Here is an 18173-nt window from a genome sequence, read left to right on the forward strand (position 1 = left end):
CATACTCTGCCTTCCCTACCCTGCCTGTGTGTGCCATACTCTGCTTGCCCTATGATGCCTGTGTGTATGGCACACACAGGCAGCCTACAGTGACACAATGCTGGCACTGCTCCTACAGTCTCCACAATAACTATATATTAAAAAACTTTTTAATTTAAGTACCACCTCAGTATATGTTCTTTTTGTAGTGTGCAGGGATTATTTGTGGGTTTCTACTGCTCCTGAGGTGTGAACAGGGGAACAATGTGGGTGATTACAGCCTGAGTCTGAGGTGTGAACACTGCAGGGGGTAAACAATGCAGAGATTAAAAGGTGTGAACAACACAGGGGATTACATATTTAAACAATACAGCCTGATTACAGCCTGAATCTGAGGTGAGAACCATGCAGGGGGGCAGTTAATCACAGTACTGATACAATTTAAAGCTTACACAAGAGTAAGCCATCAAAGCAGCCAGACAGGTGGGGGGCCACACAGAGGGGGGTCGCGGGCCGCCAGTTGGACAGCACTGCCCGACACAGAATTAGTTTACTTTCTGACTATAAAAAGTAGCAGATGATGCAAAAAACTGTTTTTAGAAGGCCTAGCTTAAACTCTAATTAGCTATATCCCAGCACCATGACAAATTATCAACTCTAGACGGACTGGTTAGGATAAGTACCTCTTATTGTTACCCACACATACCAACCACAAACAAACACAAGGGAGGTTGGGGGTCTGGAAAGACAGAAAAATGCCTGTACAAGCAGTGACAAAGTCCATACCAGACAGCACAAGCCTAACTGGCACTTCTCCACTGGAAAGACACACCCTGTGTGCCATCAGCCTGAGTCAGGTTATTTCATATTTCCCCAGATTTTATATGAGGTAGGCCTAATAATAGATACAGCCTTCTATAACATTAGCATTAAAAGTTTGTATGTAGGCAAAACGGATATAAATCTTTTAGTTGGGGGGGGGGGGCAGGGGAAGGATCATTAACCTAGGTCTAACCATGCCCTAAACAAGCCCTAGCAGCTAGTTATATAGAAGTTTTTTAAATTTGCAAAATACATTAAACATTTTCAAATAATTGTAAACTACTGTACATGTACATGTACCGTACATGTATAATGTAAAGTGGAAAGTTGGTTAGAATGACAAAACTATTTATGAGTGGAGATCTTCTCTTAAAAATAAGACATCCCATGTTTTTTCTTGAGTGAAAGGTTTTCTCTCCATATTTCCCAAAGATGTATCCTTTATCTATGAGTCCATATATACATATATTTATTATTGCCCAAAATGGTAATTTTCTAGCCTGGTCTAATTGTGGTTTATGTGTTGGATAAATGCACTTCAAAAACTGACTTGCACTGGGGTAACAACAAGTTACTGCATTCCACCTCATGATCTGTTCCACCTACATAGCCCAAAGTTCTGATTTAGAAGTGTTTAATGCAATGGCAAATACTTGTCCTTGTCATTGTATGTGCAATGCAAATATAGTTCATGTGGAGTGAAGGAGATTGGTGTTGGAAATGTATTGCCTTACATATACAGTAGAAATGTTGCTGATTAGTATAATTAGCCTTTACGGAACAAGTATTTTGTTCCAATGGTGAGATTAATTTGTCATGATGTCCATGCTAACTTTTTTCTCTAGTTTAAGTGTTGCTCATGCTGAGAATATTTTCTTGGTAATCTGTCAGCCTTCAATCAGGACTCGACCTTACATTTCTGCAATTCTATTTGCAGACCTGACTCACTCCTTAATCAGGCAAAATTCTTTTCTATTTCCGACTACGCAGCAAGTAACGATCATTCCCTGATGTCACCAAATCATTTACACCCACCTGCATTAATGAGCAGTTATTTTTACTAATGTAAAAAAAAGTTAAGTTTTTGCTGCTCAGTTTGCTTATTTTTTGTGCAGATGAGAAACTGTACCCTGCTGAAAACAGATCAGGCACATGTTTGCTTTAAATACAGGGGAGCAAAACCCCCTTACCCTTACCCTGCCCCTTCAAAAACAACCGTGACCTTTCCCCCATACCTCTGGCAAAAGCACAGCAGAATAACAAGCTTTTTAACTTAATACCATTTTGATGAATCTTTTTCTTTAATTATTTGATTCTGCATATAAAAAACCCTATATATACAACCTACAATATCCTGACTAGTACTAAGGGCAAGGGTCAAAACAGACTGCAGTGTTCCAATATGGCTGCAAATAACCAAAGCTAGCTATATAACACAAAACCCTGTAGGGTGACTAGGTAGACTGGCATTAACCATACTATAATGGGGTAAAGGTTAATTTAAATTAGATGTTCTAAAGCCCTGCCTTTAATCTCCATCTGCTTAGTGTTTTATTAGCAAATAAATCCTTCTCATAAACTTGTAAAACTGCTGTCACGTTGTTCTTTTCAGTCTCACTAAGCTTTCGTATCTCAATCATCCTACTAATAGTCTATGGCTAAAAAGGCTTGAGTGATGTAAAAAATGGGTTATATTTGTTATATACTTTGTTTGAAGGTAAATACGCAATGGAGCCCCAAGCATATCTTCAGCACAAAATACTGAATTTGAAAACCGTAATTAAATGTATTGGAAGTTTTCTGTTTTTTTATCTAGTATATTTTAGAAGAATAAAGAAAACAGTAACTTGGAGAGAGCAAATACTGTAATAACTGTAATATGGCTTACTTTTAACATAACAATACTCTATAAAGTATTCCTTTAAGTAATTAATTTATTGACTTCTACATATCCACCACAGGATTATAAAATAACTTTTAACATGTTGAGATTGCTTGACTTATGCATTACTTACATATTGACTGCAGTTTATAACGATTACCCTCCTCCTGCTTGTCTCACTAGAGCTCCTGAGACAAGGTAAGTGAAATGAACATGGTTACGCTGCTCAGCTACACATTAGTGCAGCTTATTGCTGGGGGAGTTATTATTTTTAGCTAAAAAAAAAAACCTTGCATCTATTGGAGGAAAAAATAAAAAAAATTCCTTAGCCTTCATCATCTAACTCAAGGTATCAAAATTAAGTCATTTAGTCACTATAGACATTTATATGACCCGAGACACTTTATTCAGATAAACTGTTTTTCATTCCTATGTGAAAAATTCTTTTAGGTTAACCAATGCTACTAAGACACCCTTCTACAGAACCATCTATCACAGTCAAAATCAAATAGACTGGAAATGATTGTCAGCTGGGACAGCATTTTAATCAAATCAGTTTTCCACGAAATGACAGCAGCAATCACGTGGTGTATTTTTAATTGTTATCCCATGAAGTTATATGCAAAGGTTTGGGCAGCCCTTGCCAAATTACATATCTGGTTAGTTTTGTAAGTGAGAAGTATTAAACTACGGCAGGACTCAGTATGTTAAAAACAACATATAAATGTTAATTCACAGTTACAATTTATTTCAAGAAGTTTAAAATGTAGAAGCAAAGGAAATAGTAACTAAGGCATGTGCAAAGCGTTTGGACACCCCTACACTTGTCCCCTGATGAAAACTGTTTTTGCAAAGTCCCTGACCCTAATTACCTCATTAGGCCTTAACATTAGGAGATGTCATGTTGATAACTGCAGGGCTTAAAAAAATCTCAGACACCCCAAACTTTGGGCTGTTCCTCAACAACCATGGGCTCCTTTAAAGGCATTTACTACCTATAACCAGGGCCGCCATCAGAAATCACGGGGCCCCTCACAACAAAGTTTTCTGGGGCCCCCCCTCCTCCCACACCCCCAATGGCCCCTCCCCCAGTGACCCCTCCCATCAATACAAAGGACATACAGACATTGGTAGCCAGTGACCCCCTAAAACATTGGTGGCCAGGGGTTACGTTTTGCATTGGTGCCACGGCAAATCATTAATAGCCAGCCCAGGGCCCCCTAAAACATTGGTGGTCCTCCCCCAAATTACTCATACTATGGCCTGCTCCCTGCTGCTTCCTTCCGCATTCTTTGGCTCCCCCCCAGCTTCCTCCTGTTTCTTCCCAGGCCCCCAAAGCATCCTCTGGCTCCCCCCCAGGCCCCCCCAAGCATCCTCCTGCTCCCCCCAGGCCCCCCCAAGCACCCTCCTGCTGCTTCCTCCAGGCCCCCCCCAAGCATCCTTCAGTTCCCCCCAAGCATCCTCCTGCTGCTTCCTCCAGGGCCCCCCCAAGCATCCTTCGGCTCCCCCCCCAGCATCCTCCTGCTTCCCCCAGGGCCCCCCCCAAGCATCCTTCAGCTTCCCCCAGGGCCCCCCCGCCCAAGCATCCTTCAGCTTCCCCTCCTCTCCGGTAGTGTCCTCCGCTATGTGCCGCAGCTCCCCAGTATTTCTGCGCTTCTATAAGGTTGTGCCCCATGCGTGACGTCAGTACGCATGGGCGCAACCTTATAAAAGCGCAGAAGTAGTGGGGAGCCACGGCACATAGCAGAGGACACTACCGGAGCCGGAGGAAGCAGGGCCTGAACTTGATTAAAGGCCCCCTATAAAGCTTAAAACGCCCGGTCCCCCCTGTGCCCCCCTGATGCAGGCCAGCCTATAACAATATATTTATTCTGCAGAAACCATACTGGAGTTAACAGCTTTAGAAGCTTTCTCTGTTTGCTTAATATAGCAGCTGCCATTTTAAGCAGCCTCCTTCCTGCAGTCTCTAGCCCTTATCGCAGAGATCACACATTCCTAAGGGAGGGGGGAGGGAGTTCTTAGCACTCTGGTGGGAGGGGGGAGCAGGAGAGGGGAGAGAGGAGAGAACTGTGCAGGCTCTGGCCCAGGAATTAAGGCTGTTTCTGAGAGAGGAAGTCAGGCACTGGAACATCATGTTTACAAAAAAAGAGACAAGAAATCCTGTGGTTTTTTTTTTTTTTTTATAGAGGACTCTGTGCAGCATTACTGTAAGTGCTTATGGCTATATTCACATAGACCTTTCTGATAAAACTTACTTAGTTTGTACCTTTCCTTCTCCTTTAAACAACTGAGCGAGGAGCTGAAAATTAAGATAACTGAAGACTACAGGGTAGGGGAAGGCTATAAAAAGACTGCAAAACACTTCCAGTTCACAATTACTATTGTCCTTAAGGGAGAAGGAATGGTAATTGGAATGGTATTGTCTTCTTTTGTGTACACATGTACTTTGGTATCTGACTTCCTCTCTTGCTCATAAGAATTTACTCCCCCTCCCATCGGAATGTGTGATCTATGCTACCAAGGACTAGAGCTGCAGCAGGAAGCTACAGAGACCAAGCTAAAATGGCAGCTGCTTTCTTAAACTAACAGGGAGTTTTCTGCAGAATAAATATAACGTTCTAGCTTGCACTAATTTTGCTAATCTATTGGCAGTAAAATGCCAATAGATTATCAAAAAATGCCCCCACCCTAGGCCCAGGGCTTTGTGTCCTGCTTATCTGTAACCTTATCACTAATATCAACAGTTGAGGTATTCAAAACAGCATCTAAATAAGCCAGGGGCCTTTTGGAAACTCTTTGGCCACATAGTTTGTTAGTAGCAAATAATGGAGCAATGTTTGGGGGAAAAAAAAAAAAACACCTTGCCAAATGTTGAACATGGAGGTGGATCCATCATGCTTTGAGGTTGTGATGGCACAGAAAACATTGCATGTATAGAAGAAAAAATAGATTCCACTAAATATCAGCAAGCCAGCCAAGAAGCTCAAATGTAAAAGGCAGCCAAGAAGCTGAAGCTGAAATGGGGATGGCTTTTACAAGACAATGACCTTAAACACACATGAAAAGCTACCGAGTGCATCTTACAGAAAAGAAAGCTGAAGAATGCCTGCAACATGATCTGAAAGACTCTTAGCTGGATACAAAGGAATTACAAGATGTGATTTGTGCCAAAGGTGGTGTTACTAAATACTAACCAACCAACTAGGGTTTCTACACTTTTGCATGTGCCATAATGACTATTTCCTTTGTTCCTATGTTTGTGAAATAAGATGTAACTGTGCATTAATTTTTGCAAACAGAAAACTACACTACACAAAGGTCTCTTCTTTTGTACCTCTACAGAGGAGTCAGCCACCACATACAGTAACCATTAAAGGAGAAGGAAAGGCTAAGTCACTTGGGGTGCCAAAATGTTAGGAACCCCCAAGTGATTTTAGTCACTTACCTTGTACCCAGGACTGGTGCCCCTGTTAGGTGAAAACCACACCAGCCAAGGGTAGCTGCAGCGAGTGTTTCCTCTTCCTTATTTCTTCTGTCTTCGGAATCCCTGGGCAAAGCATGCGCAGTAGAGTGAAAAATCTGACTTTTTTGTTAAAGTTCGGCTTTTCACTCTACTGCACATGCGCAATTGCGCGAAGGAAGAGGAGACATTCGCTGTGGCTGGTGCGGTTCTCTCCTAACAGGGGCACCAGCCCAGGGTAAAAGGTAAGCAATTAAAGTCACTTGGCACCCCCAAGTGACTTAACCTTTCCTTCTCCTTTAAGGGAATGCAATAATGTTAATTTTATGTGATTTCATTCATATCTTATGGCACAGAGAATTTAGAAGCCAATGATGCACTGAAATATTGAAATAAAGAGAAAGGTATGTACAAACAATTCCCTTTTCTTCAAGGTCTGTTCGTGTCTTATGTAGCTAAATGACTATAGACCCACTTACTGTATGTCGGGGCACTTGCATTCAAACAAAGAAAACCTTGCCCACTCACATATCTAGATGTTTCCTCTCGATTCTGGTCATTCATGTCCTTGGGAATTGTTCTTGTTGCTCGTGTCCCTTTTGCAAAAGGCTTTGGTAGTTGTCCTCTAAACTCTGATTCAATAAACTGAAGCTGCCAACTAAACAAGCAAATAAATAAGCAATAAACATAATTTATGGAGAAATATACACTGTATTCACTAATAAATGTTATGCAAGACAATTACAGCAAGCCCCATTTTTAGACAACTTGCAGTTGGTCTTTTTTTTTTTTTTTCTTATTATTTTGCTTAATTCAGCAGCTTTTAAGTTTGGAATTTCATCAGCTATCTGGTTGGTTTGGTGCAATTTATGCTTACATTCAGGCAGTGGTCTGAATGATTGACTAAAAGATGAATGGGGAGGGCCTTCATAGAAAGATAAGGAAAAGTAACAATACATGACAGTGACCCCCCCCCCCCCCATTTGAAAGTTGGGAAGATGCAGAAGAAAAATATTTTTTTTTATAGTTTAATAATTAATATCAATTGGAAAACTGCAAAACAAGGACATTCCATAAGATACTAAAAGTAAACTCAGCATGAACTAATGCATTAATGTAATAAGTTTATAACAGGATAATCTTAACAGCACAAAAATGGTGCCCATGATCAATATGAATATAAAGCCATGAGTTTTTTTTTTTTTTTTATTACAGGACATGTCAACTCCAAAAATAATTTTTTGCCTAATAAACTAAATTCTAAGCAACTTTGCAATATACACGCATTACATATTTGTAATGGTTTTTTAGTTATTTGTATATATTATTGCTATTAAATGCAGTGTATGCCTGTCCTTTCTATTCTCTGCCATGGTGGCTCTGGCCAGCAGATTTTACAGACCTGACTTGCTGGAGGAGCCTGGCACTTGCAACATTGTTTAGAAATGCCAAGGTGCCTCTGGATATCTGGTTGCCTGTGCCCATAATTGGTAAAGTGGTGAAGAAAGCTCCTGATATATCAGAGGAGATGTGGGTTAGTTGGGCTGCCAGGTAGTACAAGTAAATATCTGGTAGGGCCATTCCCCTTTATCCCTAGGTCTCATTAGAGTGTTAAGGCGAAGCTTGGCTCTTGAGATTCCCCAAATAAACTTAAATTACGAGTGTATTTTAGTAAATGTTCTTTTGGGGATTGGGATCGGGGAATGCCATAGGATATATAGTAGTTTAGGTAGAATAAACATTTTTATCAAGTGTATTTTCCCTGCTGGTCCCACCGGTAGTGTTCCCCAAGCCTTCAATTTTTCCTGTACCCACAGAAATAATGGATCAGAATTTGTTCTCTGTACAGGGGCCCGGTGGGATCCCCTTTGTGTTGTTTGTCTACTAAAAATAGTGTTGACTTGGATGCATTGGTTTTTAGGCCTGAGACAAATAACTTTTAAAGCACTAATAATTTTAAATAAACTGATATTGGAAAGTTGCTTAGAATTATGTTTTCTTTTATTAGGCAAAAAATTATTTTTGGGGTTGACATGTACTTTAAGGGGAAACTTACTTATCTGGAAGAAGAAAGTTGCTAGGGAAACGATACCATTCCTTTCCTACACATACATTAACAGTTCTTCCCTCTGGGACCATGTGCACAGCAGGATCTCCAGCAATTCGATGAAATTCAGGATATAAGTCTAGGGGCGCATGGTACCCTATAAAAAAGAAAATGATCAATGTGCTAAAATAATAAGAAAGGTAATTTTATTAAGGATGGAAAAAGTACGATATAATATTACAATATTTATATTAAACCAGGACATTGGTTAACTAAGCCAGAAGGGGAAAATCAACATGGCAATCAGATTTCTTCATACATCGATCATTTGTATGTTTTCAGTTAAAATCACGATAATTTCTTACATATTACGGGTATCGGACCCCTTATCTGGAAACTCACTATCCAGAAAGTTCTGAATAATAGAAAGGCCATCTCCCATAGACTCCATTGTAATCAAATAATTCACTTTTTTAGAAATGGTTTCCTTTTTCTCCGTAATAATAAAACTGTACCTTGTACAGGTATCGGACCCCTTATCCGGAAACCCGTTATCCAGAAAGCTCCGAATTACGGAAAGCCTGTCTCCCATAGACTCCATTTTAATCACATAATTCAGAATTTTAAAACTGATTTTGTTTTTCTCTGTAGTAATAAAACAGTACCTTGTAATTGATCCCAACTAAGATATAAATAATCCTTATTGGATGCAAAACAATCCTGTTGGGTTTAATTAATGCTTTATTGATTTTTTAGCAGACTTAAGGTATTGAGTTCCAAATTACGGAAAGACCCCTTATCCGGAATACCCTTGGTCCCGAGCATTCTGGATAATGGGTCCTATACCTGTACTTGATCCCAACTAAGATATAATTAGCCCTTATTAGAGACAAAACAATCTTATTGGGTTTAATTACTGTTTAAATATTTTTTTTTAGTAGACTTAAGGTAGGAATTAAGGAAAGATCCCTTATCCGGAAAACCCCAGGTCCCGAGCATTCTGGATAACGGGTCCCATACCTGTACTTGTTATTACTTGCAGTCAATTTATTTAACAATTTAAATTATTCTTCCCTGAGGAACTCATGTAATTTGCAATATTCTATAAAAAAATTACTTCCTACCTAGGGTTGCCATCTGTCCAGTTTTGACCCGGATAGCACGGTTTTCGGCAGGGCTGTCCAGGTCAAAACTGCCTGTCTGGTTTTCCCAATTTGGAAAACCAGACAGGATTTTGAAAGGCCGATGCAGCACCCATCCCGTGACAGGATTTCACAAACTGGAGAAACGAAAAAATATGGAGCTCAATATACACTCACCTCTGAACAAGGCTACTGAACGGGAGATAGACAGAAGGCCAAAGAGCAAAACTGTCCCTAGAGCTAGCCAATTTGAAGATACAGTATAATGCTCTAAGCGGTATCGTTGGAACAAAAAGTGGTAGCATTTCTACAGTGGAGAAAGAGATAAAAGTGTTAAGGCAATTCTATGAAAAACAAAACATTAGGAAACGGTTGAGCGCCTCTGAATAGTTACCAAACACAAGTGGATAAAATAGGGTTTTGTTTAAACATGTCCTAACAACATGGCTAAAGGATACAAGAGGAAGTAGAACATCACAGAGTTTGAAGTGATATTTGAATGTCTGTTTCCATGTTTATACACTAGAAGGTAAACCAGTTAATAAAAACCTAGGGCCACTGTTATGGGGGACAATATATGAGAAGCCCTTTGAAATGCAAAAAGCACCAACACGGCAAAAATTAAGGTAGCCATACAAAGGTCAACAAGGCGCACTATTCAAATTATCATAAGCCGAACAGATCGCATAAGACATTCTGTGAATTAAGGTGCTAAGAAATGCCACATGGATTGTTTGTTCATATACAGCAATATACTTCAAGCTGGCCAACTACATCAAAAAGTCATCCCCAGTCTGGCCAGTCCTACACTCACTTTCATCTGATTCATAAAGAATTCTGACTTTCTATTGTTTCAATTATTTGTACAGACAACCCGAATGAAAGGAACAGCAGGAGTGAAGAGGAACTGAAAACAATTGAATTCATTGGTTAACGTGGAGTCTATGTGAGATGGGAACTTTCTAGATAAGGGATCCCATACCTGTAATCTTTACCATATACTTACAGATAAGGTGGACTGGCAGATAAGGCTGATGCCACACTAGGCGTAGGGCTGAAATTTTCGGCAAGCGGAAAAACGCTTGCCGAAAATTTCAGCCCTACGCCTCGTGTGGCATCAGCCTAAGACTTTCAGACCCAATCCCCCAACCAACCAATATCCCTAGTACATAAATAATGGTGGGGATCGGAGGACCAGCATACACATACTTACATACAATTTTATTTTTATTAGTTTGCAGAATATGCTTTCACTAGACATTAGTACGTATTTATACATGCATGTGTTGGAGCAGTCATTCATTTTATTTGATAAGAAAATCACTACACTATACAATACAATATAATGTATTCATGAGCAGCTGGTGAAGAAAGAATCAGTGCATCTCTCTTCATTAAGTTTAAATGCAAAAATTTTGAGAAGGAATGTAAACAATAATGCAATGCCTTTATACTTAAAGGTGAGATAGTTGAGATACTGTTCTTAGACACTGAAAAATCAGATTTTAGGTGATCAATCATACATGTCAATGGCCCAATTATAAAAGTACACAGGATCCATAAGGCATTTATGGCTTCTGCCACTTCCCTGCACTTTCTGCCATCTCCCTCAGGTGACAATGGATATCACTGACCAACAGGATTATTAGTCCCACTTCGCTTACTCCAATAATTTCAGATAGCAATGTTTTGCTCAGAAAGTGACGATATGATTTATTATGATATCTCAGAACTGTGGAAAAGCAGCTTTCTCAGATAAAGATGAATCCTAAATAGCCCAAAAGGGACTATATCTGTACACTAATTGGTACGGTATTGCCATCTAGTGGTGGAAAAATGAACTGATACTGTAAGCAAGAAACTAAGTTAATAAACTTAAACAATAGGACAGTAGAAAGCAAAGGTAAAAAATGAAAGACAAAACAAAAAAGCCAAAAGCAAATCTTTACATTATGTATACAAAAACTCTGGGTCCATAGTAAACATTTCTAAAGACACTGTGCTAGAAAGCACAGGTACGTATAAGAAGATGCAGCAACTTTCCCAGATCTTCGTTTCTGGACATGAGATAATCTTTGAGTCCCTCCCAGCCCACCCACTCCTCGCTATTTCAGGTCATTTTCCCTTTTTTATTGCCATTCTGGCCACAGTAGCAGCATGCTAGAAAGTAACCACAAGTACGTGGGAGGGTAGAAGATACCTTTACAGTAAAAGCTTTTTTTCAGCTAGTCAGCTCTTACAATGACATTTTCATAGATAATTCTGTGTGTCTTTTCAAAGAGTACTAAACCTTTACAAAGATGAATTCCATTGTACATATATATTTAAATTTTAGAAAAATCAGGATCACAACTGGGCCCCCAGTTTCTGCTGTCTCTATTGTTCTACCCCTGATTTATATTTAGACTGGTAAATAAATTCTACAAAATGCATTCTGATATTTTTATGAACCTGAAAATTCATGTAGCTTGGGACAATACTGAAGCAATTTGAATATATTGATTTTAATTTCAAAATTATAAAATAAGCAAATTCTATATTGTCATAGACAGAGGCAGACACAGGCAGATTTGCAAAGTGGCTGCATTTTGCATTGCCATCATCAGAAAGCCATTTAAAAGCATCTGAGTACAACAGACGACTGAGCATTTGAAACAGCTATTATATGGAGGCATTTTCTCTTTCAGAAATGAGACATGATTGTTCTGCTCACCTCATTCCCTGGCAGTAAATGCACTGCAATTGAAACAGACGGAAAGAGCAGAATAAAGATTGACACTTAATAATAGAGTTACAACAATAGATTACATTCGTTTCAAAAGTGTATGCCTTTTATATAATATCTACAGGTACATACAAGACCTTTAAATATATGTTCGCTGACCCAAAGTATTTTTGTGTCTGTACATGTCCTGTCCCTCTGTCTTTATTTGTACATATGAACACCGCACTGGATCCTTTACACAAAGAGTAAAACACAAAGAGGTCCCTGATTCTTTATTTTTTTATTATTTTGCATATTATACCTTTCTGGTTGATAGGATCAGTGACCCCAACAACTGGGAAAAATTTATTATGCAATATTTTTATTATTATTTCAAGTTTTATTGGCCTTTTTCCATTTAGGCCTTTTTACACCCCCCCCCCCATTATTATATTTAGTGTAATGGATAAATCTGGAGGTGACTAATCTCCCTAAAAATTCTTTCTACCACAAATAAAGGGAATAGCCATAAAGATAAGTAATCATTTCAAACAAAGACAAGAGATCTTCTGCACTTCCCCATTTTCAGAATATAGAACATTAAGATATTCTGTGCATTAAGCTACCAAAAAATGCCCTCCCCTTTAAACAAAACAGTGATTGTTTGTCTATGAATTGTAATATATTCAAGCTGGCCAACTACATCAGTCTGGTCTGGCCAGTCTTAAGGCCCCCATACACGGGCCAATAGAAGATGCCGATATCGGTCCCTTGGACCGACTCGGCGGCTTATCTGCCCGTGTAGGGGCAGAAACGAGCGGGCTGGCCGACCGATATCTGGCCTGAAATTGGCCAGCTATCGGTCGGCCAGGTTAGAAAATCCAGTCGGATGGGGGACCGCATCGGCTCGTTGATGCGGTCCCCGAACCGACTGCCCCATTGCCACCTACATAATCCGATCGTTTGGCCCCAGGGCCAAACGATCGGATTATTTTTTTTTTTAACTTCAAGCTCCCCGATATCGTAGGTGGGGATATCGGGGGAAGATCTTACCTTGTATGGGGACCTTTAGGGGCAGATTTATCAAAATGTGAGTTTAGAGCTCATAACAAAAAATTTAATCCACTATGGGATTTTTAAAAGCGTATTTATTAAATGACAAACTTTTACCCATTGATAAATAAGATTCTAAAAATCCCATAGGAATGAATGGAAAGCGGGTGTATTTTTCTGTGGTAAATTTTAATTTCACATTTTGATAAATCGGCCATATTGATAACGGGTGAATGATTGAAAAGGGTTCACTTGTCTCTGTCTATATGAATTTTGTGGTCACACCCTCATTGCTCCCCACCTAATGGTTTACATTTTTGTTGCACGCACAACTTTTCCTTTTTTGCTATAATTGTATACAGGAGCAGTGGCCAGCTCCTTGTTGTGGCTCCCACCCTTTCCAGGTACAGTAAGGTGATCCCAGTGGAGCCAATAAAAGGGCAACCATTTGGGAGTTTTAACCTTGAAAGCAAGCAAGTTGCATGTAAAACTCGTCTCTGTTGAAAGTGAGTGTAGGACCGACCAGACTTTGGGTTAGTTGGCCAGCTTGAAAATATTGCAATATATGGACTAACAATCTCTGCTTTGTTTATATGCAGGGGCATATCTTCGTAGATAATAATAAGTCCTTAGCATATTGATAATGGGTGAGTGCAGAGGATCCCTTGTTTCTGGGAATAGGAATTTTGTGGTCACGGTCTCATTGCACAATTTTCCCTTTTTTTCTGTTTTTAACTAATCATTGCAAATTGTCTTTGAAATATCTCTAACTTTTTACATTTAGTGGGGAGATTATTTGCCACATTTCATAACAGAAGGCCATAAATGCCCCCTGATCTACATTGAAAAAAACAACAACAGTATGAATGAAACTTGAATGGACCTGACAACTTGCAAACAACAGGTTAATTCTTTTAAAAATTCATTTAGGATAGGGTCAGTTCCAATGAGTCAATACAGCTTTAAGTCAATCTATGTATATGGGATACGTGTAGAACAGGAAAATATACCTATGAGTACTTTTTCATCTATAAATGTTGCATTAGATGATGTTAGCATAGGTTATTGTGCTCAGAGAGCCTAATTTTATATTTATCCTTACCAAATAATTAGTAGCTACATAGTTGTCAAATCTCACCAACTCCCAAGGACACATCTGTGCATTTTAAATCATGTCTAATTAATAATTTATATGAAATTAATTTAATGTTCCGATTATCAAAAATTGTAAAAACGTGCTGAATCCTTATAGGAATCTGAAAGTGCACCAAAAGCGCGCCTGCAGAACATTTTTATCTTTTAAATCCAGAACTGCTCACTTAATGCACCATTAAAACTGGGAATAAAAGTAAAACTCCTGACATACAGGTTGATTTATTTTGTTACAAAAAACTCCTTATGGTGGCATAATTTTTCTGCTATAACGGACAAGTAGAGGACAGGGCTAGTCAGTTTTAGGAACTTCAAGTAATACTTACTTACAAAAGCAAACCTATCAAACCAATGCTCTATAGGTAACTTTTAAAGTACATTAAAGGAATACTGTCAATACTGTTAACAGAGCTTCTCCAGCAGAATTTTGCATTGAAATACGTTTTTCACAACACAAACAGATTATTTATACATTTAAATTTGAAATTTTCTTCATTCCCTAGGGCAGGGATCCCCAACCTTTTATACCTCTGAGCCACACTCAAATGCAAAAAGTGTGAAACAAGCATGAAATAGGTTCCTGGTGGTGCCAATAAAAGCAATAATTAGCTATTTAGTGGACTATGTGGACTGGCAGCCTACAGAAGGCTCTGTTTGGCATTATACTGAGTTTTTATACAACCAACACTTGCACCCAAGTCAGGAATTCAAAAATCAGCACCTACTGTGAGGCCACTGGGAGCAACACCCAAGGGGTTGGAGAGCAACATGTTGCCCCCGAGCCACTGGTTGGGGAACACTGCCCTAGGGAGTCACAGCCATGTAACCTGTGCTCGGATTGGCTGCTGCCCCCCCCAGCAGCTGATCAGCAGAACAATGGGAAGGTAGCAAAATAGCAGCTCCCAGTAGATATCAGAATAGCACTCAATAGTAAGAAATCCAAGTCCTAAAAGCAGGTTTAATTCGCAGGCACAATGCACTGAGATGGCTGCCTACACACCAATATTGCAACTAAAAAAAACACATAAAATTTTGTATAAAATACAAAAGAATTCTAATAGATACCTGTAGGGCTGAAAGAGCTACAGCTCCAGAGAGACAGATGAGTGGGTAGATGGGAAACAGAAATCTCTCCTCTTTATGAGGTTGGCTGAAAAAAATCAAAATCCAAATATACATAGGAGCCAGTGTTAGCCAATAGGGTCTTCCAAGATTCTGAACTGCTGAAGAAGAAAAAATATTCTCATGTTATCTAGGTGCTAATAACAGTTAAATGCACTGTTTTGAAGTCTTAACATTAAAAAGATCTATTGTTGGCCTATGGTTCCGCTTTTTTGCAATAGGAACAGAATACAGAAAACCAGACAGATTTTTATATACTAATAAATGCTAGCATTCTTGATATTTTTTATCTAAAATAATTAATTATTGTTCAAAGGCATGCACACTGACACTTCCACAGGCCTCTCAGGGAGAACCCAGGTGATTTATCCTAGCCTTCCTGCAGTCAGTAACCTACACAGCTGCTGAATAAGAAGTGAATGTTCTATGACATTCTGCTTTGTCATTCAGCAAGTATTTCAATGGAAAAATACAGTAGAATAAATACTTACTGCTAATTTTCTGCAGTAAATGTTCCATCAGCCATGTCAGAGGCAACACAAAGAGGGCCATTACAAAGACCACATTGAAGTTCAGGAAACCGTTAATAAAATAGAAATGCCAGGGCTCTGTACCTGAAAATAAGAGAGAAAAGATTATTGAGCCCTGTTTATGAGCTGCTCATTAATAAACATCAATAAAAAATGTCTTACAGTTTTATTGTGATTCAAATCAGAATTTTTCAGAACGTTTCAGTACTACTGGTTCTGTTTCTGGAAACAATGTAAGAGAAATATGCCTTGCAAGCTCCTCCACAGATCTGTGAATTAGCCATCTTTCATTATATTATTTAAAAGTCAGAACCAACAAGGCAGAGGAGGAAGGTACAGAGAGACACTGCTATAGCCTCACAGATCAAGGTCAATTATTTGTTGTCAAGGTCAGCATCTCTCATTTGAAAGCTGGATAGAGCCAGAAAAAAAAAGAAAATAACTGAAACACTAGAACAAAAATTAAACTTAAAGATAACTTGCTCCTTAAAAGAAATCTCATTAATGTATTTTCCTTTGTAACAAAAATAGCTGGAAGAACAGGTATTGGATCCCTTATCCAAAAACTCGTTATCCAGAAAATTCTAAATTACGGGAAGGTCATCTCTCATAAAGTACATTTTAAGCAAATAATCCTAATTTTTAAAAATTATTTCTTTTTTCTCTATAATAATAAAACAGAACTTTGTACTTGATGGTAACTAAGCTGCATGAATCCATTTTGGTTGCAAAACAGTCTTACTCGGTTTATTCAATTTTTAAAGGGGATGCAAAGGCAAAAAACAATATTGCATGTACTGATAATATACCTTAAAAGAAGTATCTTTACAGTGTAATTAAAATGTTTTCATCATTTCTTTAAAAGAACCGATTTAGTGCAGCTGACTTCACTCTTCGTCTCCTTTCCCTCTTGAAGCTACGTACAGTAATTCTTTCCTGGCTGGCAAAACTATAAAGAAAACTATCAGCGCTGCTCTGCATTTCTGAAGGGCAGGGAAGCAGAGCATGGTTGTTTCATTTGTTTATTTGTAGTTGAGGCTAATGTCAGTGAGAAACAACACTGCTTTGCTTCCCTGCCCTTCGGAAAAGAGAGTAGTCTTGATAGGTTTCTGGCCAGCCAGCCGGGAATGCATTCCTGTACGCAGCTTCAGGAAGGAGAGGAGACAAATAGTGTAATCAGCTGAACAGAATCAAATATTTTAAAGAAACAGGACAAAATTTCTAATTGAAGTACATTGCAAATATACTTATTTTTAGCCTTGCAATCAGTACATGCAATATTGGGGGGGGGGGGGTTGCCTTTAAATCCACTTTAATGATTTTATGTGGATTTAAGATATGGAGATCCAAATTACATACAAAATCCAAATGTCCTTATATGGAAAACCACTGGTCCCAAGAATTCCAGATAGTAGATCCAGATCCTATACCTATATAAATCTTGGTTTGTTCTCTAACCTCCATTGTCTCAGGTTATCTGGCCACAATCATCCTTATCACCAATTTTACAATCTTCATATAAAAATACTACATGCATGCCATTATAAGGACTCTCCCAAAGGTTTGCTTAAAGCCAGAAAAGAAACAATTATTCTGTCCTAAATATACTTCAGCAGAAATATTCAAGGTGTAATGGCCTTTGAATAAATACTCACATATTTGTGAAAAGGGGGTCTGAGCATTATTATGTCATTCCTATTTTTAAAAATTGCATTTAAAATATGACAAAAAAATAAGACAGTATATACAGACAAAATTATAAAAATCATTAAATTCAGTGATGTTATAATGATATAATTTGGTAAGAAAACCATTATTCAAAAATATACCAAAAATGGGACACATCTAGGGGCCTATTTATTAAAGTACGACAGGTATGAATTACAAAAAATTCGTATTTGATCGTACTGTGCGTATTTTCTGCGATTTTTTCGTACAAAATTTGTGCGACAAGAGTACGAAAGTTTTGGATTCATTCAAGCTTCGGTATGGTTACTTTCCTTGGGCCAGGTTGGAGCTGCAGAGTGCCATTGAGTCCTATGGGAGGCTTCCAAAATCATGCACAGAAGGATCAAAGTCAGAAAGGTTTTCCTGCTGTTTGGATAGGAAAATTTCATGACTTTCCCATTGCCAATACAATATTATCGTGACTAATATGATTTTCCGTAAGCATTTTCATGATATTTGCGATCATCAGAAATTATCGTATTTACCGAATATACTCGAGTATAAGCCGAGTTTTTCAGCACTAATAAAGTGCTGAAAAAGTAGCCCTAGGCT

The 18173-nt window shown here is 38.6% G+C and overlaps 1 protein-coding gene across 2 annotated transcripts in view; it reads right to left on the reverse strand.

Annotated features, from left to right (window-relative positions):
• alg9 (ALG9, alpha-1,2-mannosyltransferase) overlaps positions 1-18173 on the reverse strand; it is a 74008-nt gene that overhangs the window by 29773 nt on the left and 26062 nt on the right. Inside the window, exons 8-12 of one of the 2 annotated variants that reach the window (XM_002932936.5) lie at positions 15855-15977; positions 15307-15461; positions 9510-9639; positions 8200-8347; positions 6672-6801 (exon numbers count right to left, since the gene is read on the reverse strand). In XM_002932936.5, the coding sequence (XP_002932982.2) occupies positions 6672-6801; positions 8200-8347; positions 9510-9639; positions 15307-15461; positions 15855-15977 (686 nt within the window). Of the gene's footprint in view, positions 1-6671; positions 6802-8199; positions 8348-9509; positions 9640-15306; positions 15465-15854; positions 15978-18173 lie in introns of both variants that reach the window. The other variant, XM_004916108.4, reaches the window with a different exon arrangement.

Source organism: Xenopus tropicalis, chromosome 7 (genome assembly GCF_000004195.4).
Source record: "Xenopus tropicalis strain Nigerian chromosome 7, UCB_Xtro_10.0, whole genome shotgun sequence".
Classification (NCBI taxonomy): domain Eukaryota; kingdom Metazoa; phylum Chordata; class Amphibia; order Anura; family Pipidae; genus Xenopus; species Xenopus tropicalis.